This window comes from Trachemys scripta, chromosome 3 (genome assembly GCF_013100865.1).
Source record: "Trachemys scripta elegans isolate TJP31775 chromosome 3, CAS_Tse_1.0, whole genome shotgun sequence".
In the NCBI taxonomy this organism is placed as follows: domain Eukaryota; kingdom Metazoa; phylum Chordata; order Testudines; family Emydidae; genus Trachemys; species Trachemys scripta.
Genome location: NC_048300.1, coordinates 49066460 through 49092351, shown reverse-complemented (window position 1 = coordinate 49092351; position 25892 = coordinate 49066460). Strand labels below are relative to the sequence as shown.

Genomic DNA, 25892 nt, shown 5'->3' with positions numbered 1-25892 from the left:
AGGAAAAGGCCACTAAAAAAAGGTTAAAAAAATGACAGCGTTTTGCTTGGGCTGTCCACTGGGGTGGAATGGGAGGGTGTACGGAGTCTCCCCCCCCCCCCCCCCCGCGTTCTTACATGTCAGGGTGAGGAGGCCATGGAACATGGGGAAGGGGGTTATGCAGGGGCTATAGCGGCACTCTGTTATCCTGCTGCAGTTCCTGAAGCTCCACCAGACGCTGGATCATGTCTGTTTGCTCACGCAGCAGCCCCAGCGTTGCATCCTGCCTCCTCTGATCTTCCTGCTGCCACCTCTCATCTTGAGCGTCCCTCCTGTCCTCACGTTGGTCCCTCCTGTCCTCACGTTCACTGGCTTCTTTCCTATACTTTGAAACAGTGTCCTTCCACTCATTCAGATGAGCTCTTTCACTGCGGGTGGATTCCATGATTTCTGCGAACATCTCGTCTCACGTCTTCTTTTTCCGATGCCTTTTCTGAGATAGCCTTCGGGACGGAGGAGGGAAGCTTGAAAAATTTGCAGCTGCTGGAGGGAGGGGAAAAAAGGAGAGAATTTTTTAGAAGGATACATTTTGCAGAACAATGCTTATACTCTTTCACAGTGACCAACACTATTCACATTACATAGCACATGTGATTTCTGTGCAAGGTCGTATTTTGCCTCTTAATATTGAGTGCCTGTGGCTTTGCTGCTAGAGATCACAGACGCAGGTCCGGGCAACAGAATTCGGCTTGCGTACGGCCATGGTAAGCCATTGTCTTTTGGCATCGGCGCCCTCCTTTCCCACATACCAAGCAAAGCCCGTTGAGTGCTGCAGTTTTCCTGTTAACCTTCAGCAGCAGAAAACAAACTAACCTCCTCCCCCATCCAATTCTCTGGATGATGGCTTTATCCCTCCCCCCACCGCGTGGCTGGTATCGGGGAAGATCCCTGCTAGCCAAACGCGAAAAGCTCAGGGCCAATTCCCTCCCGCCCACCCCGCACTTGGCTAACTGCAGGGAAGGAGGGAAGGATTTNTCCCTGCTAGCCAAACGCGAAAAGCTAAGGGCCAATTCTCTCCCCCCCCCCCCCCGTGCTTGGCTAACTGCAGGGAAGGATTTCTTTTTAGCCCACAGGCAAACAGCCCAGTAGGAATGGCCACCTCTGTCCCCTTAATTAAATTCCCGTATTTCAACCAGGTTACCATGAGCGATATCACTCTCCTGAGGATTACACAGCGAGATAAAGAATGGATGTTGCTTGAATGCCAACAAACACCGGAACCATATGCTGCCAGGCTTTGTCATGCCATGATACCAGATTACTTGCTGCAAGCATGGCGTGGTCAAGTGTCCTACCATGGAGGACGGAATAAGGCTGCACTGCCCAGAAACCTTGTGTCAAGGCTTTTGGAGTATCTCCAGGAGAGCTTCATGGAGATGTCCCTGGAGGATTTCTGCTCCATCCCCAGACACGTTAACAGACTTTTCCAGTAGCTGTACTGGCCGTGAATGCATCCCAAGTCCTCAGGGCAAAGTAATCATTAAAAATGCTTGCTTTTAAAACAAATTTTATATTTTAAAAGGTAAACTCACCTGAGGTCCCTGCCATGGGGTCTTGGTCTTGGATACTGGGTTGGGAGGGTACTTCAGTCAGGCTGAGAAAAAGATCCTCGCTGTTGGGGAGAACGGAGTGCTGGGTGCTCTCCGCAAGCTCCTCCTCCTCCTCTTCCCTGTCCACAGAATCCTCAGGTGTAGCTGATGCTACGGTCAGAGGTGGGGTAGTGGTGGCGGCCCTCGCTAGAACTGCATGCAGCTTAGCGTAGAAGTGGCATGTCTGCGGCTCTGACCCGGAGCGACCGTTTGCCTCCTTTGTTTTTTGATAGGCTTGTCTGAGCTCCTTGACTTTCACGCAGCACTGATCTGAGTCCCTATTGTGGCCTCTCTCCATCATGCCCTTGGAGATTTTTTCAAAAGTTTTGGCATTTTGTCTTTTCGAATGAAGTTCTGCTAGCACTGAAACCTCTCTCTATATAGCGATCAGATCCAGTACCTCCCGTACGGTCCATGCTGGTGCTCTTTTTCGATTATCGGCCTGCATGGTTACCTGTGCTGATGAGCTCTCTGTGGTCACCTGTGCTCTCCATGCTGGGCAAACAGGAAATAAAATTCAAATGTTCGTGGGGCTTTTCCTGTATACCTGGCCAGTGCATCAGAGTTCAGATTGCTGTCCAGAGCGATCACAATGGTGCACTGTGGGATAGCTCCCGGAGGCCAATACCATTGAATGGAGGCCACACTAACCCTAATTCGAAATGACAATATCGATTTTGGTGCTACTCCACTCGTCAGGGTGGAGTACAGAAATCGATTTTAAGAGCCCTTTATTTCGAAATAAATGGCTTCGTTGTGTGGACGGGTGCAGGGTTAATTCGATTTAAAGTCATAGTGTAGACCAGGCCACTGTGAACACATGACTACTCATGTTTAGAGTTAAGTATGTGCTTAAGTGCTTTTTTGGATTGGAACCCAAGAGAGTAAGGCCCTGATTCAGGAAAGCAGCTAAACATAATACTTTACTGGTTAGGGATGCTTTCCTGAATTGAGGTCTAAATACCATACTACCAAAAAAAAAAAATAGATTTAGCAATAGAAAAGAATGATTTAAATCATATAGTTCATCCCCCTGCTAATAAGCCCCTGATTCAGAAAACCACTTAAGCGCATATGTGAAATAAAGATGATGATATGCTCTTCCTCCCATCTTTTTTCTGTCTTGTCTATTTAAATTGCAAGCTCATCAGGTCCGGGACTGTCTCACTGTTGGTCATATTAAAAAGAGCTATTTTAATGGTCCAGATGGCAGTATCTGAAATTTACATAAGGCATAGTGGCAAATATAACAATCAACATCTGTCTTAAACAGTCAAGTAGTGCTTGTAACACAAAGATTTTCACCTTCTGATGGGTTATAGTGATGTATGTTAAAATATTAAAAGCCTGCTTCACCACTAATTGCTCCAAATTTCTATGCATATCATTAAAGAAGAAAATGTCTGTCTCTACAGTGCTTACCTCTATAGGGCACCAGTCTCAGTTGGAGCCTCTAGGCACTGTTATTATACAACTAGTAACAATAATTAACAAAGAGCAGGAATCCTGTGATGTCTCCAGAAATATAATCTCTTTGTCATCCACAGAATTATCATACCAGCCGAATTCTGCCAACTTTATTTTATAGCACTCATAGACCAAGTTTTTCCATAATTACAAAAATACAACTTAATGGGAAAATATAGATCCTTATATTTGTTTTTAAGAGGACACTGTCAAGATCAGTTAACCCAAAACTGAGCATGTTCTTAATAATGCCGTTCCTGTCATATTTCCCTCCTAATCCTGGAAGACCTATACGTGCCCCTTAACAAGCACTGCAGCATAGATAAAATACAAACCACTCTGGTGGGCAACTGTACAGTAACATACCTGGAGCACTGGATTTCTTCATTGTTGTGTACATGTCCTGTCGTACCTCTGAGCTGCCTTTGTGTGCTGTTCTTGGAAGCAGTTAAGAAATAATCCCTGAAATCTTAATTTAGAAGAGGTCGCGTATGTTTCAGGGTCACAACAGAATGGAACAGACAAACATGTACCTCGGTATGAAAGATGAGCTCCATTTACAGCCATTGGGCTGCTGGAAGTTCACAAAGGTGTCTCTCAGAGAATGGTTTGGGCTCCCCTGCTTTCACATTGACATATTAGATCTAAGCAGAGCGTGCAAGTAGAATTCTTTGCTCTATAATGCTGGTAAAAGATCACTTACAACATGTGATGTGTTTACACGTTCCAGGGGATTTGCTGAAGAGTGCCTAGAAAAGCAGTGACAGGAACACGTTTTATTTTGTCTGATGAAGAAGTCTTTCAGTTCGGTCACTTACTTTCAGCTATTCCAAATGGAATCTGTGGCAGCTCATCCAGTTTATGGAGGGGAAGACTACAACTGTTTATTCTTTTATTTAAGCCAACCGGGGTGTAGTGGGCTAATAATGGTACAGTGAGCAACTGCCACTGTAGTCTGCTAACATCCATCTGAGTAAAATGTTTCAGTCTGCAGCCATCATTTGGGATAATAGGAACAAAGTCACTGTAATAGATCATAGTTACAGGATCAATATTCTCTGCTTTGAAAATAAAATTTCATATTTCATCTCTTTGTATAGTTTGCTCCTGTATTTATGTAGCAGCAGGACACCATTATCCCAAGAGTAAGCTTTTCATCGGTATTGTCTCTTGCCATCTGTCCTGAGCTTCCATCTGCATCAGGCTAGGAATTGGGATCCCTCTCTGTCATTCCATCCCTGAAGACTTCCACTGAAGCCCCCTCATGACAATATTCAAGACTTGGCATAAGGCTTTTCTGTTGGGTCAGGGCACCATTTTTTCACTCCCATGCTCACTAGCTCTCCAGTTTTTTGAGGGAATGTCTGGGTTTTTAACATGCCGTGGGTTTAACTTTTTGTTACTGTACACATCATCCGAGATCTGGGCGCTCTATAAATTAATAATCTCTGTTGCTGCCGTTCCCCTGCAACACCCGCCATCATCCATGAACACTCCAGTGGACAGCTGGTGTGCTCTGCCAAAATACCTGGCAAATTCAGCAGTAGTGAAATAGTTAAAGGTATTGGGAAATCATCAAATTTTTGACTACTAATTGTTTTCCGATGACATAATAAAGTCTACTAAAGAAAATGTAATCTGGAAAGGACAGGTATAAGTTGAAAACACAGAGGGATGTGTTTTTAAATTGGGGCAAGGCACCAGTCTCCAATTAAAGTCGGTGAGATCTGGTGTCTGAAAGGGTCATAGAACAGAGGTTCATCTGCGAGCCATTGCTAGAGGTTTATCTAGTCTAGTTGTAAATGTCTAGGCCTTGCGTAGAAATTGTGCCCCTAGTAAACAAGCGGCTTGAAAGCAAGATGTTGCAGTTTTTCTTCTTTATGGATGATTGATTCCTAAATTGTAAATTTAAAAATATACTATCTGTGAACTTGGCAGAAGATTTCTCTTCGTTCCCTAAAATTTGCAGCTCCCAAGTGATTTTCAAAACAAGGTAGTTAGGCTCCTTGTGTAATAGTGCGGGTGACCGTCTCCTGGGAGAGAGATGTTTGTAAAGCAGCACAAAAAGAGACTTATGATGATTTTTTTATTTATTTATTTATTTGGAGCCCTTTACTCTCCTTATGTTTTCTGGTGTCTACAGATTCTTAACTGCTGTCTCTGACATGAGTTGGTTCCTGGCATTCAGACAGATGATTACATGGGCATATTTCTCCAAGATTTCCTTTATTCCGCTTTCTAATCTTATTTTATGTTTATGAGGAGGATGAACTTTCTGAGTCATGTATACAGTTCTCTCTTACTATTTTACCTGGCTGTTAACTGTTTAGTATTAGTAGAATTTTTCTCTCTCTCTCTCTTTGTCCTCCCTCACCTTCCAGCCTATGTTTCATCTATTTGTGTATTTTTCCACTTTTGCTGCTTTGGCACTACTGTGTCTGTGCCCGTGTATCAATTCTCCACCATTCTTCCTCATATTTCATCTAGTGAACACAAGATTTTCAACAGTGGCTATTGATTTTGGGTCAGCTCAGTTTTGGGATACCTATGTGGAGGGCCTGATTTTTCAGAGGGAAGTTTCAGACAGTGCTGAGCAAATACCTTTTAAGGCATATCCGTTTGAGCACCAAAAAACTGAAGCATCCCCCCCAAAATCACTGGTAACTTTTGAAAATCTTGGCCATTGAATACACACTGGGCCTGAGTCTCTACTCCTTTACACTATTTTACACTGCTGTGACTACATTGACTTCAGCAGAGGCACACTGATGTAAAACTGCTGTGATAAATGCAGTAGAGAATTAGCTCCATCCTCTCTGGAAAGAGGGATTTTTTCTTATCCTTTGAACTAATGCCTCACATACAGTTTACACATTTTTACAAATAGACATCATCAGGGCTTAAATTCTCTTAGAGTTTCTGGGAGGTCCCCCACCCTTGCTATACAAACTTCTGAGGGTTGAAAATATTCCGCTCCAGACAGCTCCTACTGAATTTAAGCCCTGGACATCAGCCTCAATTGATTTACCTTATTCAGCATCTCTGCCTAATATTCACAGTATGCAGCCTGGGAAGGTTAAGTATGCATGTGAATTACAACTTCGTGGTCTCTTTATGACCAGCCTGTGGACAAATGTCTGCAAATGGATAACATGATGTGATCTCTTCAGCTATGTGTTTACTCTGTTTTACTGTCTGTGAGTGATCGTAATGTAAATCACTAAAAGCAAAAAACAAATGAGCAAACTGAACACTAGTAATGTGGGACTTTCTATTAGCTAAACACTGACGGTGTGTAAGGAGAAGGATATAAATATGCAAACGATATCTGCATTTCCTATTTTCTTTCCTCCTCGCCTCCCTGCCCCTACTCCCCCCACCCCTCACTCCCTCCTGCTTCCACTGACTTACTATACATGCAATTTAACTTGTGCTGCAACGGAAGGGGAATATTAAAAACAATCTAGCTAGGCCCTCTTCATCTGCTTGTATACAACAATTGGAAATATGTACTCTCATTATAACACACCAGACTCTACTGTCATACAATGGACTGTGGTACTGATGAGTGACTAGGAAAATGTATATTAACTGAATTGCATTTTGTGCTGTGCAGGCGGCAAACTGTTTAACCAGAACAGATATATTATGGGTTAACTTTGCTTAAGAGCTTGACTATTGAGCAGCTGGCCATGGTTATTTTTTTGTAACTAAATTAATAATATATAACTTTTTTATTAAGTCACAGATTGCCTTGTTCCACATGTTGAAGATGCAGAGGTTCATAACAAGACATACAGGACTGGAGATAAGTTAATAATCAGTTGTCATGAAGGATTCCAGATCCGTTACCCCGACTTAGACAACATGGTTTCAATATGTCAAGATGATGGAATGTGGGATAATCTGCCCATTTGTCAAGGTATAGTACCCCAGAACACCTTATTTTATAGCTCTTACACCTTGTAATCCTTTACCAGCACTTTTTTCTGCGGCTAAAGAGGATAGCAATAAGCTGATAGATTCAGCTGTACAGTATTTCTACAAAGGCTTTTGGATTTGCTCGTCCCTATTATTCGCTTTTGGAAGTAAAATTCCACATTCCAGCATAGCTTTATTTTAAAATATGTTAAATGTTACTTTTTGCTAGTCTAAAATCTGAGGCGGGCATATCCTTTTTTTAATGAAACAGGTTGAAATTCACCCCTGTTAGGTCAGCACAAGGCCCTTTGGACCACCTAAACCTGTGCACTACTTCATTTAGTGAAAGAATTAGGTTTTTTTACTGCTTTTCGCTTCGTTAGCCCTGCAGAGCTGATGCAACTAGGAGAGAACAAGTTAGTCTATTCCATCTTGTGCATTATCAACTGAATGGTTCCCCAGGTTTTAAATCAGTTACACCCATGGATACTGACTGAACACTCTGCAGTTGCACAGGGCCTAATTTGGCCAGCAGAGCCATTAGTGCTAGTGATGGTGTATGAGAAGGAGACAGCTTGAGTTTGTCTAGACTTGAGAAGAGTGATTGAGGCTAGGCTGCCATTAGTGGACATGTGTTAAATACCCTGATCCTAACCCCAGCCCTTTTCTCTTGTATGGCCACAGATTAGCACCTTTAACCTCAATTTAGCTAGTTGAGGTTGATCCTAGGCTCCCCTGGGGTTAGTCTTGACCATTTTAGTCAAGACAAAAGATGTTAACCTGCGTCTGCACCAAGGGAAAGATTAGGATTGGCTAACCTTGACCTCTTTTCCTTATCTAGACAGGTCTTCTGTGTGTAATACAATTTAGAAAAGTATACTGTCATTTTGGGTTTGGACGTGAGAGTGCTGAGTCCGCTTTGAGTTGAAATCCAATGTGAATCACAGATGCCTATCCGCTTTCAAGTTATTTCCATACATTTGGAACACATCTGGAAATGCAGTAATGAACTATTGTATTTTTAATGGTGTTGGGGATTGCAGAAAGCATTGAACATTAAGACTTGTCAGCATGGTGCATGTGTATTTTTTGTCAGTTTGATAGTTCCTATTATTCTGTAAATCTCTTTTAAAATGCAGGGAGAGCAGAAAAATAATCAAATTTCACTTAACAGACGGTTCCTAAATATGCTGTGGCCAAATAGAAGATAAAACAAGACCTTGAGTGATTAATTCTGGCTTTATTTTTTTTTTAATTTAACCTGCCGCAGAGTCTCTACATATTTCACAAAGAAAGGTCTGATAGCTGCCATGTGGCACCAGCATGTTGAAGTTGGGCAACTGCCATAGCCCAATATTGCTTTGCACATATCTTAGAGATTAAATAAATTGTATCTGTACATGCTAGCAGAAAAAGCAGAACCCTTAAGAAAATCACCTTTTCCAGTCAAAATGGTGAATGCACTTTGCACCATCGCATGCTGGTGCAAGGGGCATTTGTGTGTAGTGGTTTTAAGTGCCCCTGCCATTTTTAAACAAACAATGACAGACTCAAACACTATTTGTTTTGCACTTAAGGGACTTGCTCACACAGTTTACAGGTGGAATTTTTCTGGGCTATTATTCAGATGAACAGTCGTATCCATTGCTTTCCTCCAGTGTGATATCAAAGACATGGAACAGAAGACAACTGCTGCTACACACACCTCAGCTGCAGTGGATTGATAGCGCTTCCTAAACACACACCTCAGTTCTCCTCCTGTTTAATTCAACATTAACCACATTTTAAAAGTAAATTTAGTGCAAGTAAGCGGTATGAAATCTGGTATCTACGAAACAGATACAGAACAGGCAATAACAGTGCAGGCTTCCTTACGTTGCTCTCCAGTGGTTCTCAAGTCTTGTTGTGGAGTTAGCAGCTGTTCCAGGTGCCTCCGGTCTGTTAGGATTGCCATCATGAGTGCTAAATATGAGGTGAGCACTTGTCCACTAGGACATGGACCACCAGCTCATTTTAGATAGCCCACCAATTACTGTGGACCCGATTCTCATTACACTAAGGCCCCTTTCAAGTTGTCAGAGCAGTGTAAAGAGGTCTTGGCATAAATGAGAAATGGGACCAATGATTTTAGGCATTAGACAGTACTGGGATGGATTTAAGTTAACTAGACGTAAATGGCTTTGTTTTCTAAAACCAACCCCAAGTTAGCAATTTTAGCAAAGGAAAAAACAGTGAAAAATTGTTAGAGTAGATAAAGTTAATTTGTTTAAAAATAGGGGGAAATGTATATGACCTTCTAATTATATTTTTGGGTGAGAGAAGCTGAGCCTGGTAACTAAGGCCCAGATCCTCAAAGGTATTTCGGTGCCCAACTCTGATAGATTTCAGTTAGGTGCCTAAATACTTTTGAAGATCAGGGCCTAGATGGCAACAAACCTTAAGTGCAAAGCATAAGTGTAGCCCATAAATCTGATCACATCTGACTTTGGGGATACCTGCCCTGGAGCTGGAGGTGTGACTGTCAGTCCAAGTAGACATACCTCCGCTAGCTCTGATTGATCGAGCACGCTAAAAATAGAAGCATTGCTGTGATGGCACAAGCAGCAAGATAGACTAGCCACCTGAGTATGATCCCATCTAAGATGTGTCCTCAGGGCAGCCAGCACCTTCCACCACTTGCGCTGCTATGGCTTCACTTCTATTTTTAGGGTGCTAGTTCAATCAAAGCTAGCATTGGTATATCTATCCGAGTTGCAATTACACCTTCAGCTCCAGTGTAAGCATACCCTTCACGAGTGCATTTGTCTGATGTGAAATTTTGGGCTGATTTTGGAAAACACCCTCCCTAGTTGCTGAATGACAGGATTTTAAAGGGAAAAAAGTTTGCTGGATCACTAAGAATTGTGAACCACTGGACAATGTCACCCTCTTTCTTGTTTTTTAAGATGAATTCTTGTGGAATTAAAGTTTCCATGCTTCTGGTGAAAATGGGAGGCTCCTTGTTTCTGGGTTAGACCTTCATTTAACTGTACCAGAAGATTAATATTTTTTTTCATACTTTTTTATATACTGTGCTCTGTGAAACTTACATTTTGGAGGGGTCCCCCCTCCAAACTCTCTTGCCTCCAGAAATGGGAGACCGTCTTTCTGTGAACCCAGATTAAATGTCTGAGGAAAGGGCAGGTTAAATTTACTATAGCGCTGTGAACTGGGTGCTCATATGCAATATGATTTTCTGCACGTCATGTACAGTCACATAAGGAATTATAACCAGGCTTTAATACTACACTTCACAATGTACTTTTAAAATTTGCACTTACGCAGTGGTCCGTTGGGGCCTGTGCATCAGAGCTCTGTCATCCTTATCTGGACATCCAAACAAAACCTTGTCTGAATTTAGTCACGTAGGACCAGATTGTCAAACGTATTTATTTAGGTGTCTTCAGATGCATATACACACTTAGTGGGATTTTTAAAGCATCTATTGAAAATCTCAGTAGATGCCTACCTTCTTCTTTAGGGGCGTAAATACCTTTAGAAATCTGGCCAAGAAGCCAAATTCACCCTGGTATAATTCCATTAAAGGTAAACTTACCCCATTTAATAGTCTGGACTCTTTGCTTGCAGAAGTGCATGTGTTTTATATTTGGTACATAGAGGAGGTAATAGCCAATAAATAGGGCCATTGTGGCTCTATTTGAGCAAAGGGGATTCATGAACTAGTAAAACTACTATTAAAAGCCGTTGTGCTGAGGGCTGAACGTGCTGCAACAGGTTTCCGTCCTCTCTCCCCCTCCCCCAATGGCCAGTGCCCTGAATTATTCTCTGCCTTTGGATTAGTTAGAAGCTGTTTCTTTAAAGTGGTGGCTTGGCATCTCAAGAAAAGGGAGTTGAAGGTACCCAGCACTTTGCAGGATGTACTCAAATTGGAAGATCTGTCCTGTAGCTTTTATTTTGATAAAGTACGACTTTAATTTTTTACAGTTTGTCTAACAAGGCTTGAAATTATGGGAATCCATGTGACCTTCCTTCTGGAATTCCTGATAGTGACAAGAGGCCTATTAACAGTGGTTATTGCCACAACAAACAGCTTCTATTAGTCTCATAAATTTTCATACGGGTTTTTTCATTCCCAGATTGCTAATCATCGTTCCTCAAAATCATTGCAAGCTAAAAATCAACACCATTAGTCATTACCAAGAGGGTCATTTTTTAAGGCAGTGAGCAAAATAATTCTAGTTTATTTCAGTACACAACTTGAAATCTCAAGTCTCAATATCCACTCAGAACATTGTTTGCACACATGTGAATCAAATATTAGAAAGTCGTGAGTGATCATGTAGTGAATTTCCTTTTAGTCCAAATGTCATCTCATTTGTGAAGCCAACTGCTGTCAATTCCCCCTCTAGGGTGCCAAAATTACAAAGTCTGCCTGGAGTTAATCACTCTGGGCCAAATTCATCCCAGGTGTAACTCCACTGAAGGTAAATTTTTCCCTTTCTAGATCGGCTGTGGCCACTGTTCTCAAAAATGACTGATGAGTTTAGGTGCCTGCATTTTTGGGTGCCCAATCTGAAACACCTGGAAGGGCCTGATTTCCGGGAGGTGAGCGCACTGAGCACTTTCTGAAAATCTGGCTCCTCTAAACTATTTCAAATTGGGGTCCCAAAATCACTACTCATGTTTGAAATCTTGGCCTCTTTTGCTGCTCTGCACATCTCATAACAGCATCAATTTCAGTATTAAACATAACCTCTGTGACTGCCTGTTTGAGGAGAGGAATGAAACCCATGGTTTTGTATAAGTGACAGTCTTTGTTTATTAAGGATTCCACCTCATAGTAAGTGACAACTGCTAATCTGGTGAATGTGTGGGTGTGCAAAACAAAACATTGCAATTGTCATTAATGCTATGTTGGATTTGCAGAGGATATATCTTATCTTGGCAGAATGTGTGGGCTAAGCAATAAAAGAACTTGAAATGAGGTAATGACAATCTCTCTCTTAGATGCTCAATGAAGTAGGAATGCCATTCACTGTGGGGAGGATGGGAAATATTGTGCTTCTCAACTTGGGAACCATAATCAAGATGTTACAATGACTAAGACAAGCGCCTCATAATAAAAGATACCTTCCTCTTCTTAATTTGCAGGTTGCCTGAGGCCATTGGTTCTTCCTCATAGTTACATTAACATATCTGAGTTCGAGTCCTCCTTCCCAGTAGGAACAGTGGTATATTATCAGTGCTTTCCTGGATATAAACTAAAGGGGACAAAGTTCCTTGAGTGCATGTATAACCTTATCTGGTCACATAGCTCACCTAGGTGCCTTGATGTGGAAGGTAAAACAGCTTATTTGTTTGTTTTTAATTTTGGACAATTTAACATGATATATTTTATTTGAATTTAGGGCTACAATTTTTAGCTTCATTTTGCCCACTGTCTCCTGAGGACATACAAAGTGCATCCATTCAAGTTCCTGTTTTGTTGTACGTATACTGTGTAATCTGGAACATCGCATAGCTTAATTGTTAAAATTACTTACATAATGTTTGCTCTTTCGGCATCGTAATCATAATAGCTGAAGATTGTAACAACGAAGACTGTTTAGTTTTTAGATTTTAAGTATAAACAATGTAATCTGCTGTCTTTCTAATGAAATGCTGAGAAAGTTAATGAATCTATATTCACATAAGGACAGCCTGAGTAGCTGAAAATTTCAGCACCATACCATTCTGAACTAAAAGCATTTGTAAATATTAAGTATCAAGTTTCATTTCAGCCTGCATGCCAGGTGTATGCACAATCTAATACTGCGTGATTTAGCATTAAGAATATTTGATGTACTATCCAAAAGTACTGGAGTGTTTCTTATTTTTAATTAGCAGTCTGGTTTCCAAAATTCTAAAAGGGCTTTGCAGTGTAAGGGTTCCACCTACAGGAACTGATTTTCTGATCTAACATCCTAGAAATTTAACCACAAATCAGCCCTGCATAAATCATCTTTCTTTTTATTTTCTGTAGTACATGTAATACAGTGTTATAGATAAAATTATTAGAAAGAGAGACTGCCTGTCAGATACCATAAAAAAAATTACAAAGTGAAGCAGGATAAGCCAGAAGAAAGTCTGTGTGTTAAATAGGAGCATTAAAACCCACAAACATACGAAACTGAAAATTTTGTATGTGTCATTTCCCTGTGCTCACTTAACACAGATGACAGTCTGAACTGCCTCTTCCAGCTCTCGTCAAAGTACATAGCAAAACTCCCATTGACTTTAATGGGGGCATGGATCATTTGTATTATATTAGCACCTAGAGCTCCATTGTGGAAGGCTACTTAAAAGTATACAGAGAGTATGAGAGAATCCCTGCCCTGAAGATTTTGCAGTCTAAATAGACACGACAAAGAAAGAATGGGAGGAGAGGCAAAGTAGTATTATCCCCAATTCACAGATGGGGAACTGAGACAGAGATTAAGTGCCTTGCCCAGGGTCATACAGGAAGTTTGTGGCAGAGTGGGGAATTGAACCTAAACCTCCTGAGTCCTGATCCAGTCCTTTAATCACAAGCTCATCCTTTCTCATGATCATTTTTGGCCCAGGGCTTGTTGTTCTGTTGTAACATTAAGACCATTTTTTTTCCTGGTGATTACTTGTAGAAACCCCATATATAAGGTGATGTACTATCTGAAACATTTGTGGTTTGTCTAAGAATGGGTTATTTTGACTTTGGGTCCTTTCTGTTTCCATATGGGTATGACAGAGTCTTATAGCTGACAACTCCATTTCTCAGGTGTCATGTGGGACTGTTGTAACTGGAACTCACAGAACTTGTAAAGTTCCATCCAGCACCTGTAAATCAACTTTAGGTATTCACATTTGAAAATGTTGGCCTAAGTGACTTATTCAAGAAACATCAGACTTCGTCCTGTCTCCCATCCATTATAACCTCCCAGATCCTTTTCAGTTATTCCCCATTTTGTAGCTATGCATTTGAGCTTTCCTTCCAAAGTGAAATACTTTGCACTTGTCTTTATTGACTTTCATATTGTTGATTTCAGACCAATTCTTCAATTTTGTCAAGGTCCTTTTGAATTCTAATCCTGTCCTCCCAAATGCTTGCAGCCTCTCCCAGCTTGGTTTCATCTTCAGATTTTATAAGCATACTCTCCACTCCATTATCCAAGTCATTTAATGAAAATATTGAATAGTACTAGACCCAGGACAGACATATGCAGGACCCCACTAGAGAACCCTCTCAGTTTGACGGCATACTATTGATAACTACTTTGAGTGCAGTCTTTCAACCAGTTGAGCACCCACTTTATAGTAATTTAATCTCGACCACACTTCCCTAATTCACTTACAAGAACATCATGTGGAACTGTGTCAAAAGCCTTACTAAAATAAGATCCCTCACATCTATTGTTCTCCTCCCCCTGTAACACTGATGAAGGAAATTAGGTTGATTTGTCATGATTTGTTCTTGACAAATCCATGCTGGCTCTTCCTTATAATCCAGTTATCCTCCAGGTGTTTACAAATTGATTGTTTAATAATTTGTTCCAGTATCTTTCCAGGTATCAAAGTTAAGTGATTGATCTATACTTACTGGGGTCCTCTTTATACCCCTTTTTAAAGATAGATATTATATTTATCCTTTTTTAGTCCTCTGGAATCTCATCCGTCCTCCGTGAGTTCTCAAAGATAATTGCTAATGCCATAGTTAAGGTTGCTCAACACTTGCCATTATAAGATTCTGTTTTCAGTTGCTTATCATTCTTCTTCGAGTAGTGGCCCTATGTGGTCCCACTTCAGGTGCGCATGTGTCTCTCAAGCCCTTCATTGAAGATTTCTAGCTAGCAATGTCCGTTTGGCGTGTGCAAGTGCGTTATGCCTCTTCATGGCAGACACCGAGGCTGTCTAGATTGGGGGGGGGGGGGAACAGCCCTCACTTCCTTCTCTACTTCCTCACCATTGTGCAAAAGGGCAAATAAGTACTGTTCTCTACTTTTGTTTTTCTTTTTTTACTTATAATGTCTCTATCTGAAAACCCATATAAATTGACACAAATTGCAAATTAAAACTTTTTAAATGTATCAGAATTTTACTCACTTGGGCGCATTTGCCTCATGGCACACAAATTTGACCTCTGCTTCAAAAATTTGCACAGAAGAAATTTTTCTTTTACCTTAATTATACTATCTTAGGAGCCCGCTATAACATAGTACCAAGGTTCAATACAAAGTCGTATAAAAGTTATACAAAAATGCATAATGCAGAGATTTATCTACAACTGCATTGATTGACTGCTGTGTGCAGTAATATAGTGACTCCTGGACCTACAGGCTTCCACACACCGTCAGTGCCTTGCTAGTGTGCCATGCGCCGTGAGATCTCTTCTCTTTGTGTGTGACTGTGAGTGTTTCCCTTGTATGTGAATTTATTCAATAAAATCTTGAGCTTCATAATGGATACCATGAGTGAAAAGAAAAATAGAATCAGAGCACAGAGTTCAACACTGAATGGACAAATAAATACTTATGTACTATTTCCAAAGACAAAATACTGTGCCTCGTGTGTCGCGAAACGTTAGCCGTTCCGAAAGAATGCAACCTTCGAAACTAAGCATCCCAACGGAGCAGATATTTTTCATTTTTCCATGATTAATAAAACAAAATATAAAATATTTTTAAAAATTGTTTGATTTAATTGAAAAATTCTTAATAAAGTATCACACCCCCTCCTCCCCAAACCTTAGCTGTTTCGGCGGGACGGTGCTGGGGAAGGAGGGTTTGTTTCCGCGGGGCCGGGCGGTGCTGGGGGGGCGTGTTTCTGCGGGGCCGCGGAGTTTCGGCCCTCAGCTGTTTTCTTTGGAGTAATATGGCCCTCACCGCTTTACAAGTTGTGCAGGCCTGGTCTATTCTATGCCTTTCCCCTAATGCCCCTAATTCTAAGGGTATTGAACAAGATCAGGCAGGACGAGGCCAGAGTTATCCTCAGAGTACCTACCTGGCCGAGACAAGCTTATTATCCTTACCTACTTCAACAAAATATCCAACCGTCAATCAAGCTCCCGACCATTCCTCTTCTCTTGTCTCAGGATGTGGGTTGCATGCTTCACCCCAGCCTGGTGGTTCTACACCTCAGGGTGTGACTCCTGGATGGTTCTCGGGAATAGAGGTTTCCTGCTCTATGGATGTGCAGCAGGAGTTATTAAACAGCAGAAAAACATCAACCTGTTCTTCTTCCCTGCAGAAATTAAAAAAAAAAATTGTCCAGTGGTGCAGTCCATTTGTCCATTGTATGTCTAGCTGGAATTGGTTCCTAGATTACCTGCTGGATCTGAAGACATCCAGGATGTCCATCAGTTGAGTCAAGGTACACCTGGCTGCCATATCAGCCTTTCATCCCCCAGTAGAGGGATTCTCCATTTTTGTTCTCCTGGTATCGTCTAGAATTATTAAGGGTCTGGATAATCTCTTCTCCCACATTAGACACACCACCCTGTCTTGTGACCTCAACCTGATTTTCAACCACCTAACAAGTCTTTCATTCACACCAATGGTGACCTGATCCCTACTTCATTTATCTATGAAGATGGCCTGGCTAGTTGAAAAATCTAAATGGTGCTTCTTATTTTTAAATTAACTGAATCTACAATCATAATTTGGGGGAAATGATAATCTGTGAAACAATATTACATTTTGAATGACTGCACCTTCTTTGCATTGAAGAAATGTTCTTTCATCTTCATTGTCTTGGAGTTGATGCACCCTGCATTGTTCATAGCATTGCAAGAAAGGCAAAAGACAACTTGTAGTCTGTTCCTTTTTTGGTCTTTTACTATGGCAGCCCTATGGATCAAGCTGAAACAAATCACCATTTTACACCTGCTGTATCACCTGTGTTCTTTGCAGAAACTCCTTAGCCTTTCCCAAATCAGCCAGACATCAGAACTTTCATGAAACCATAATTTCCTGCCCTCATGTTTCACATTTGCCCCCAGATGCATGATACATTTTATCCATGGTGTTGCAAATGTGTGAGGGATTAGGCCGGGGAAAGCAGATCAGGTTTCTCCCTCAGGGCTGTCTTTTATATTGAACTTAAATGTTATCTGACAGTGCACCTCTAACAGAACAAGAGCACTATGCTGTGTCACTGGAGAGAGAAATATTACTTTGTGCATCAAGGTCATATTTATTGATTTTTCAGTCCACTTACTGCCATCACTGGGCCTGCTTCTCAGCAAGAGGAAATCAGTGCAGCCCCATTGACTGCAAGTCATTGGAATTATGCTGATTAGCACCAGCTGAAGATCTGGCCTCTCATTATAGAATCTAAACTATATATATTACATGCTAAATCAGTTTGTTCACTTTTTAGGCAGGAGTCAAAGGTTCACACTCAATTAATAGAAGAGCAAACAAAGGGTTGGAATCAGAATTGTATCACTAGTACTCGAAATCACCCTGGCTTTGTATGGTGATGCGATGTAGGGATTACTGCATTAGAATCTGCTCTGGTCTAATTTTAAAGCCCAAGTCAAGCACAGACGACCCAAGGTCGTTTTCAGAACTGACCCAAACTTGTGTCAGAACCACCACCGCATTCTAGGGGCTCAGCCTGGTGGGACTTCCCAGGCCCCATGCCCGCAGTCTGTCTCTGACCCCCTCCTGCCTGTGGAGTTGGCACAGCAGTGGCTGTGTGCCCCACTCCTGCCTTGCTGCACTGCACATGTTGCGGAGTGACTGGCAATGTATCGACACCATGCTTCACAGCGCAGGAAGGCAGCAGCAGCCAGCAGAAGCAAGGCACGTAACCTCTGCCACCCCAACCCTGCAGGCAAGCCGAGGTGATCAGAGCCTACCCGACCCAAGCCAAAGGTTGTTTTCAGACCCAACACTGGTAGTTGAGTTCTGTAAGGTTGCAAGGCTCTAAGCTGCACCTCTGTTTGCTTCCTGGTCTCTCTGAGTGCACATCCTCAGGCCTTGTGCATGTACCTCTCCTGAGGCAGAATCCTGCAGTCCTCCACTCTTTGACCAGATTCTGGACTACAGTACCCTGTGCCTGAGTCATGCTTACTCAGCAGATCTGGCTGGGTTCAGCACCTGTGGTTCTTCCCTTAGGATCTCTCTGACCGTTGATGTATATAGTGACCAGGCAGCTTTCTTAAAACTAAAGCACTGTTTATTTCACTAGCTAGGAACAAAGCATTTAGAGGAAAAAGGATTTAAAACCACAAACAGTCTGCACAGGTCAATATTCAGCATTCATAAATTATTTCAGCTCCACATCCATCACACATGGCAGAAAGCACTGGCCCAGAAAGACGAAGCTTCCTGGAAAGTCCTTTTTGACATCAGTAGTAAATTAAAGGCCTGATTTGGAACAGGGCTCAAATCTGGACTCCTGCCTATGATTGTGGATGCAATTGATGTTGTTTGGACACCAAAGTATAGTACCTGATTGTAGCTACAATGCAGGTAGTGGAATGCCTAAATAACATCAACTGCGTATGCAAATAATTATGAACATCAAATTGAACTTGCACCCACAAATTTTGAGCCTGAACAGCGAGGCCAGGTATCGAATGTCTGGCCTTGGAGGTTTTAAAGAGACAATGCATCATCGTTCAGTGAGGTACTGAGTTTATTGGGGTACATGTTTACAGAAGGGAAAAAAATGCACAGAAGGTAAGTAATGCTGTGACTGACTAATACAGTACTTGTTGTAATTGCAACCCCAGTGCTCCAAACAGCCATGCGCTCCTAGCACAGCACATAGATGTATTCAAACATGATTCCGCTCATGTCTCTTTAAAAAAAAAAAAAAAAAAATGGGCTCCATCTTGCAAAGTGTTGTGTTATCAACTCCCTGGCATCTCAGCAAGATCATGACCAAAATTTGTAGTTTAAATGAAAACTGCACTTGTTTAGGTTATCACCTCTGTGCAAAAGATCAGGAGAATTGTGCCTTGCCATGTATAAACTGTGAAATGTATTTGAAACTACAGTGTTTAATTAAGATCAGCATTTCTCCAGTTGCTCTGTTGCAAATGGTTGCATTACTAACAACAGCTATAGAGGCCAGTCTGAAAGTTCAGTGGGAGTTTTGCTTGAGTGGGGACTTGCAGAACTGAACCCATTATTTGTACCTCCAGTCACAGGGAAGGGAAGTGATTGTTAAAGGAGGACAAAGTTATTTCAGTGTGAAACTATTATAAAAACAGAATGGGAAACGGTTTTCTAATCTTTCACTTAGGCTCATACTGCTGATGTCACACTGATACCAATTTTCAGCAAGAAATTTGTTGGAGGCAAACCAGAAAAGCAGGTTTTCATTAAAAACTTAATTATTCAACTCATTTCACAATTCCTGCAAGGTAAAAATGCTGCTCACCATGTGAACACTCAGCTTGCTGTGCTGTGTTAACGTAGCTAGTTTTTCTCTGACTCTTACAATTTGTACTCAGACAGATGTTCTTGGAGATTACACAGAATTAAGACATTTTTGGTCCAGTGCCTAGAGCAAACAGCTGGGTGTCAGGAGACCAGGATTCTACTGTGGACTACCACTGACTTGCTGTGTAACCTTCAACCAGTTGCTTAACGCTTCTGTGTTTCTTTTCTTCAATTGTAAAATATACACACAATGTTGTGAGGCTTAATTGACTGGTGTTTGTAGGAGCTAGAGAGATTTTAGGATAAAAGGTGCTATCCAATTGCATATTATTCTTACATGTTCAACCTTCTGTGACAGGATTTACTACTCACTGCTGCAGTGCCTTCTTGTGGCTCATCGGGGGATTAGCTCTCAACCAGTCTGACGCCCTGACCTTCAGTTGCCCACCTGTATGTGTGTGTGTGTCTCTCTCTCTCTCTGGATTTGGGGTGCTCTCTCTTTGTGGCTTTGCCCTGGGGCTAGGTGACTATAGATTGCCCCTTACGGTGTACCCTTCTGGACAAACGGTCTCAGGCAGTCTTCTGATCTGCTGGTCAGACTGTGCCACTTCCCCAGTGGCTGATAGGGGAACCGAGACCCGCCCACTATTCCGCATTCCAGCCCACAGACTCTCTGCCCACCAACCACCATCTGCTCCTGCTCTGACTTGTTGCTGTTTCCCTGGGCTCTTTCCTACTTTTCTTCTCTAGCTCTGGCCCTCTGGGTTACCAGTGGAGCTTCCTCTACTTCTTGTGGCTATTTCACCCCCTTTTAGATTCTTGCCACAGTCTATAGTCCAAGGGAGGATTCCAGGGTTATTCTCCCCCTAGACTGTCTCCTTGTCTTCTGCCACGTCCCCTCCTCTGTGGGTAGTGACTGCAGAGCCTCTCCTTGACATCCTCTTTCTTTATGAGCCTTGCCCAGCTCCACCCCTAGGTGGGCTTCATCAGTCTCTGGCTCTCCTTCAGATGCAGCCTAATTGGCCCCTTTTTAACCTGCTCAGGCCTTGTGTGGGGTGGAGACCCCATCATACCCTCTACAAGATTCTTCTTGGTGCCTTTTAACAGCTTCCCATGATCGATGTGATCACCTCATATCTCTGTCACTTTAAGTCGTATCTGTTACAAGTCTTTATGCTATAGTCTTTACTGATTGTGGTGATTTATTTGTTCGAGATTAGTTTGATTCAGTGTTGCTTTGCTGCGGGGGGTGTGGGACAATCTAAAACATTCCTTGAAAGCACCTCTTCAGTGTCAAAGCACGAATTCCACATGCACAAGAACTTTCCAGTTTGTCCCGTTATAGCTACTACACAGCTGGGTGTACACTGGAAATGCATTCTGGGTATTGGAATGCAAATGAGGACACTGTCAGCCCCACTTTGTATCTGGAATGCCTACTCTTCGTAGAGACTCTTTTCGTGACCCTGGCAGTGTTTTTCATTTGCAAATAGGAAATAGTTAATTTATTGGTTTCAGAGTAACAGCCGTGTTAGTCTGTATCCGCAAAAAGAAGAACAGGAGTACTTGTGGCACCTTAGAGACTAACAAATTTATTAGTTAAGAGGAACTTACTCTAATAAAGCTTCCTGTTCTACTCCTGTTTCATGAGAAACTGATTAAAAGTAAATTTTGGTTTATGAAGCTGTTCTAGATCATTGTGGTTTTATAATACTTGTTTTTTAAGCAATTGGATCTGCGGTTCCCTCTATTCTCCAGCTCTCAACAAGTTGCAGACCAGCTGAGTCTGAGAATAAATCTTCTCTCCTACCAGTGTCAGACTACGCTGTGGGTTGAGAAGGGACTTGTATATAATTTGAGATATTTTTATTTTGCAGGTGAGAATGAAAGATGTTTTTAATTTAATTTATGTTCATAATCCTATAACTTAAGTGATGCAAATAAAATAGAAAAAGTGCCCTTTTTTGCTTATTTATAATGCATAAAGAATTTCTGTTCCTCCCCTTTCCAGCCCTAAAATAAGATATTTTTTCTTGCTTGTTTTCGCATTAGACATATCAATTCTTGGCTACTGATTTTTCTCCAGAAGTCTTTATGGACAACTGGAGAACTGGTTGGATGATGATATCATGAGACTAAAGACTAAAATTGAAGTAACTGTCTGTTTTGGTTTTTTTGTTTAAAGCACTTATCTTTTTGTGTGTTCTTGTTACCACATACCCCTGACAAATTCTTAGAAGAAAAAAGGCTCTTTGTGAAAGATTCTGACACCTATGACACTTCAATTAAATATGAAGATATAGGCACTGCAGTAATTTCTGTAGTGATATATGTTTATAATAGGGGAATATGAGGTTGGAGTTAAGGCTTCATGTTGTAGTGCAAGCGTGAGTAATACGGTCGGTGTGTGTATAGGGCACATGTTGGAGGTACATGGTAGTTATTTGTGGAGTAGCCAAGTCTGTCAGATAGACTAGGTACTAGGTTGTGCGAGTTTGTGAAAGAATGATCCCTTAACTGGGCGTTTGACTGAGTGGGGGTGACACTGTTGTTAGTTAAATGTTTTTAGTGGCAGTTTTCATAAAGAAGCAGAAATGGGCACAAACATCATTTTTTGTTTCTTTTAAAGGTTAACTTTAAAACCTTATTTTTCAAATTGTGCAGATGTTTACATTGTGATGTGGGGTTTGCCTTTGAGTCAGTATTTAAGAGACACTTTTCTCTACCGGCATCCTGGAGCCAACCAAAAGGGGGTGGGGCCATTCCAGAGTAGTTGGGTCAGGCCACCCGGGGGGGAGAGGCTCCTTCAGCACCACTCCTGGGCAGACTCTGTTGGCACTGCCCCTGCCCCCCAGCCAGAATTTAAAGCCGCCCTTTCCGGGCAGAACCCCAAGGGGAGAGCAGCAATGGCAGCACCACCTGCCCTCTCTGGAGTTAATGCCTCTCTGGAGCAGATGCACTCTATGCTCACTAGGTCCAATCCACCCCTAAATCTGATATGTAGGGTGGGTGGATGGGGCAAAACTTCACACTGGCAATAATGGATCTGAGTATTCTGGTGAAAAATGACTAGATCTCCTGGCTCTATTCTCCCCTCTAGTGGCCAGCCATGGTATTGCTAACACTAATCTTTGAAGGGGCCACCTGCTTCTTGTCTGCTGGGGAGTATCATTAGAGTGAAAATTAGTGGGCCAGGATGAAGAAGATGGGAAAGGTTAGCACATTACCTCCCGAATGCTCCTCTCAGAGAGGTCAGAGTCCCTCTTTCAGGATGGTAGGTTAGAGGAAGTATGTATTGAAAAGACAGCTCTCATTTCCTGTGAATGGGGAACTAATGACTTTCACTGCACTCCGGTAATGTGGACCAATCTGGAAGGTAAGTAATGCTCTTCCTCCTTGGTTTCCAAAGCCTATGACAGGATGATAAACCTTGGGAAAGGTAATGGAACATATGTTTAGGAGACTGAGGTTTCCTGTGTGCCTTCTTTGCGATAAAATAAATAGTGATTATCTGGTCACTGTGGAACAAATGTGAAAATCACCTTGTTTTTCCGTTGCCATCTGCTTCACGTTAATTACAGAGAGGGAAGGAGTTTTGCTGACAGTACCATAGTAGACTGGCGTCTAACATCAATTTAGTTAACATGAAGTCCGGTTGTCTTTCTGGCACACGGGGAGACTAAGGCTGCTCGTGGAAGGGGAGAAATGCAGATGGCTGGATTTCAAGTATCCAGCTTGTTGGTGTGCACTGTGTGTATGAGCATGACAAGCAAGAGGGACAGGAGAGGTTCTTCTCTCTCCTGATCTGTGCACAGATGGTATGCACTTCGCAGGCATGCCAGGACATTTCAGATCTCCATTATTATCTAAGCAAAATGTGAAAAAGTGCTTTCCCTGTACTTTGCCCACTGCAGCTTTTACTTGCACTGGCCTCATTATAAAGACTGATCTTAATTCTTTTTCATCCTTTAAAAAATAACAAGCAGGGATGCACAGCACATTTTGAACAAATGTTATTTTTGTTAAAAGCACCTACGTCCCCGTATAAAACATTAAAAATCAGGCCATGAATAGGGATGTTCTGAAGGTAATCTAGCACAGACAGAAAAGCAGCTGGTAGTCTGACACAGGAGGCAGTCTGCTAACTAGAGGAAAAACATATTATTTGATTCAGATTCTGATTCAAAGGCAGAAGATGGGCTTTGAAATGCCCTGGATCAACAGATTATATTGCTCTTTTGGTCAGCCTTGAGTGTGAAAGTCAAGGCAAAGCTTGAATAATTTTCCTGCCATTTAGCAGTAGCCCAAAGACTAAGCATACCAGCCAGGATGAAAAATAACTGTGTGATCATGCCCACAAAACTATGACCCCTGCAGTTTAAGGAACTAAATTGTTGTGTACTGTTAATTGTAACACGGCAGCTTCCAGTTTGTAACTTCAAAAAATGTAACACTACATCTCTCTTGCTTCCCCATTAAGGTTACTTGGAGTTATGTGAATGCCCAGAATCTCTCCTGAAGTTAGTAATGCCAAAAATGTAGGAATAGGCTAACATCCTGTGGGCAAATCCACTTGTCCACAATGAGTAGGAAGCTGTTCTGAGCAAATACCATCAACTTCTGTAGCATCTAAGCTGTAAATGGCCCCACGCTGCAGCTGCTCCCCAGAAGGCCCTGAGGTGGAGGGTGTGTGTGTGTGTGTGTGTGTGTGTGTGTGTGTGCAGAATGCTATGAGGATTCTGAACAGCAGAGCAGACTGTGGAGGCTGCCATAAGGCAGAGCAACTACCTTTGCCGCCTCTCCCTGTGCCTTCTGCACTCTCTCAGGAGACCCAGAACAAAATTAGCCCTGGGTATTTTACAGAGAGCGTCAGAAAATGAATTTGGTTATAGCACGTCCTGCCCGCCAACAGCCCCATGGATCAGCTCCGCCCCCACCCCAGTGTCTCTTGCCCACCGATGATGTTCAACGGTGGGCAGGAGGCACTGAAGGGGAAGGAACGGACGGAGCGAGGGTGGGATGGGGGTGGGAAGAGGGGGGGGGGAAGAGGCAGGGCAGGGGTGGGGCCTTGGGGGAAGGAGTGGAGTGGGCAGGGCCTGGGGTGGAGGTCGAGCACCCCCAGGGAAACCAGAAAGTCAGCGCCTCTGGTCTCAAGATTATAAGCACTTCCTATGAGTTGCTGCACACCCTCATTGAAATCAATGGGAGTTGGGGGAACTCAGTATATCTCAGACTAGAGCCCTTAGCTCCTGCTGTCATTAAGAAAAATTGTACAAGCTCATCACATCAAACTGAGCTCCCTTAGTTTCATTGACCATCCATAGTGTTGAGTATCCCAGGAGGGATTTGTTATGTTAGACAGACATGTTTTTTGTTTCTACTGTCAGGAGGAAAGGGTAGTTTATTTCTGGTTAACCATTTAGCTTTTCATCTGGAACGTGCAGCTGCAAAACACCGAGTCTAATAATGAGCCTACTACAATCTGTGGCCATTGCCCATAACACCTGAATTCTCAGGAAACAAAAATATGGAACAAGGCTCATTTGATCTTGGCTACCCAGTGTCACACATTTCAAAATCAGCAGAAGATAAGACATGCATCACACACACACCACTGAAAAGCTTTAAAGTTAAGAGTTAAGAACTTTTTTTTTTTAAACTCTCAGAAAAGGTGGTGATTTTTAGATTCTCCAGGCTGTAGGGTGTAATTACTGAAATAAAGTCTGAAAAAGCATTATGAAGTGCTGAAAATAATGAAAGCTACAGATATTAAAAGGATTCTGTCGTTTTAAAAGTCATAATGTAAAAGGATTCTTTACATATGTTACAAACAGGGCTGGCTCCATGCACCAGCCGAGCAAGCTCGTGCTTGGTGGGGCGGCAAATTCTAAGGTGCGGCTTCCCTCCAATCCTTTTTTTTTTTTTTTTTTTTTTGCTTCGCCGCGCCGGCCGCCCTGTAGGGGGCGGAGGAGGGGAGCACCCTGCTGGGATGGGGCTGCGCACTCCGTCTACCCCAGCTGGTGCCAGGTCTGCAGCAAGTTCAGCAGGGCAGCCTGCATCCTTCCCTCCACGCCGACCGGAGCGGTGCGGAGCCCTACCGGCAGGTGGCGCGGTGGGAGGGGCCGAGTGGCGAGCGCCCCACTGAAGGAAGCCCTGGCCGCCCCACCAAGCACGAGCTCGCCCGGCCGGCGCATGGAGCCAGCCCTGTTTATATGTGTTACAAAGAATCCTTTTACATTATGACTTTTAAAACGACAGAATCCTTTTAATATCTGTAGCTTTTTTTCTGTAGCAGATTTTTGTTTTTGTTTTTCCTTGGGGCGGCAAAAAAGCCAGAGCCGGCCCTGGTTACAAATAATGGCATAGATTACTAAAGCTGAAAGAATTTTTGAAGTGGAATTGCTTGTCTCTCTATGTTCTTTATTTACTTTTCACATTTCTCTGAACTTGGACCATGAAAAAGGCTTGT

At 42.4% G+C, this 25892-nt stretch overlaps 1 protein-coding gene across 3 annotated transcripts in view; it reads left to right on the top strand.

Annotated features, from left to right (window-relative positions):
- SUSD4 (sushi domain containing 4) overlaps positions 1-25892 on the top strand; it is a 104218-nt gene that overhangs the window by 68888 nt on the left and 9438 nt on the right. For 2 of the 3 annotated variants that reach the window (XM_034764654.1, XM_034764653.1), the window contains exons 4-5: positions 6838-7017; positions 12168-12356. In XM_034764654.1, the coding sequence (XP_034620545.1) occupies positions 6838-7017; positions 12168-12356 (369 nt within the window). The remainder of the gene's footprint in view (positions 1-6837; positions 7018-12167; positions 12357-25892) is intronic. The other variant, XM_034764655.1, reaches the window with a different exon arrangement.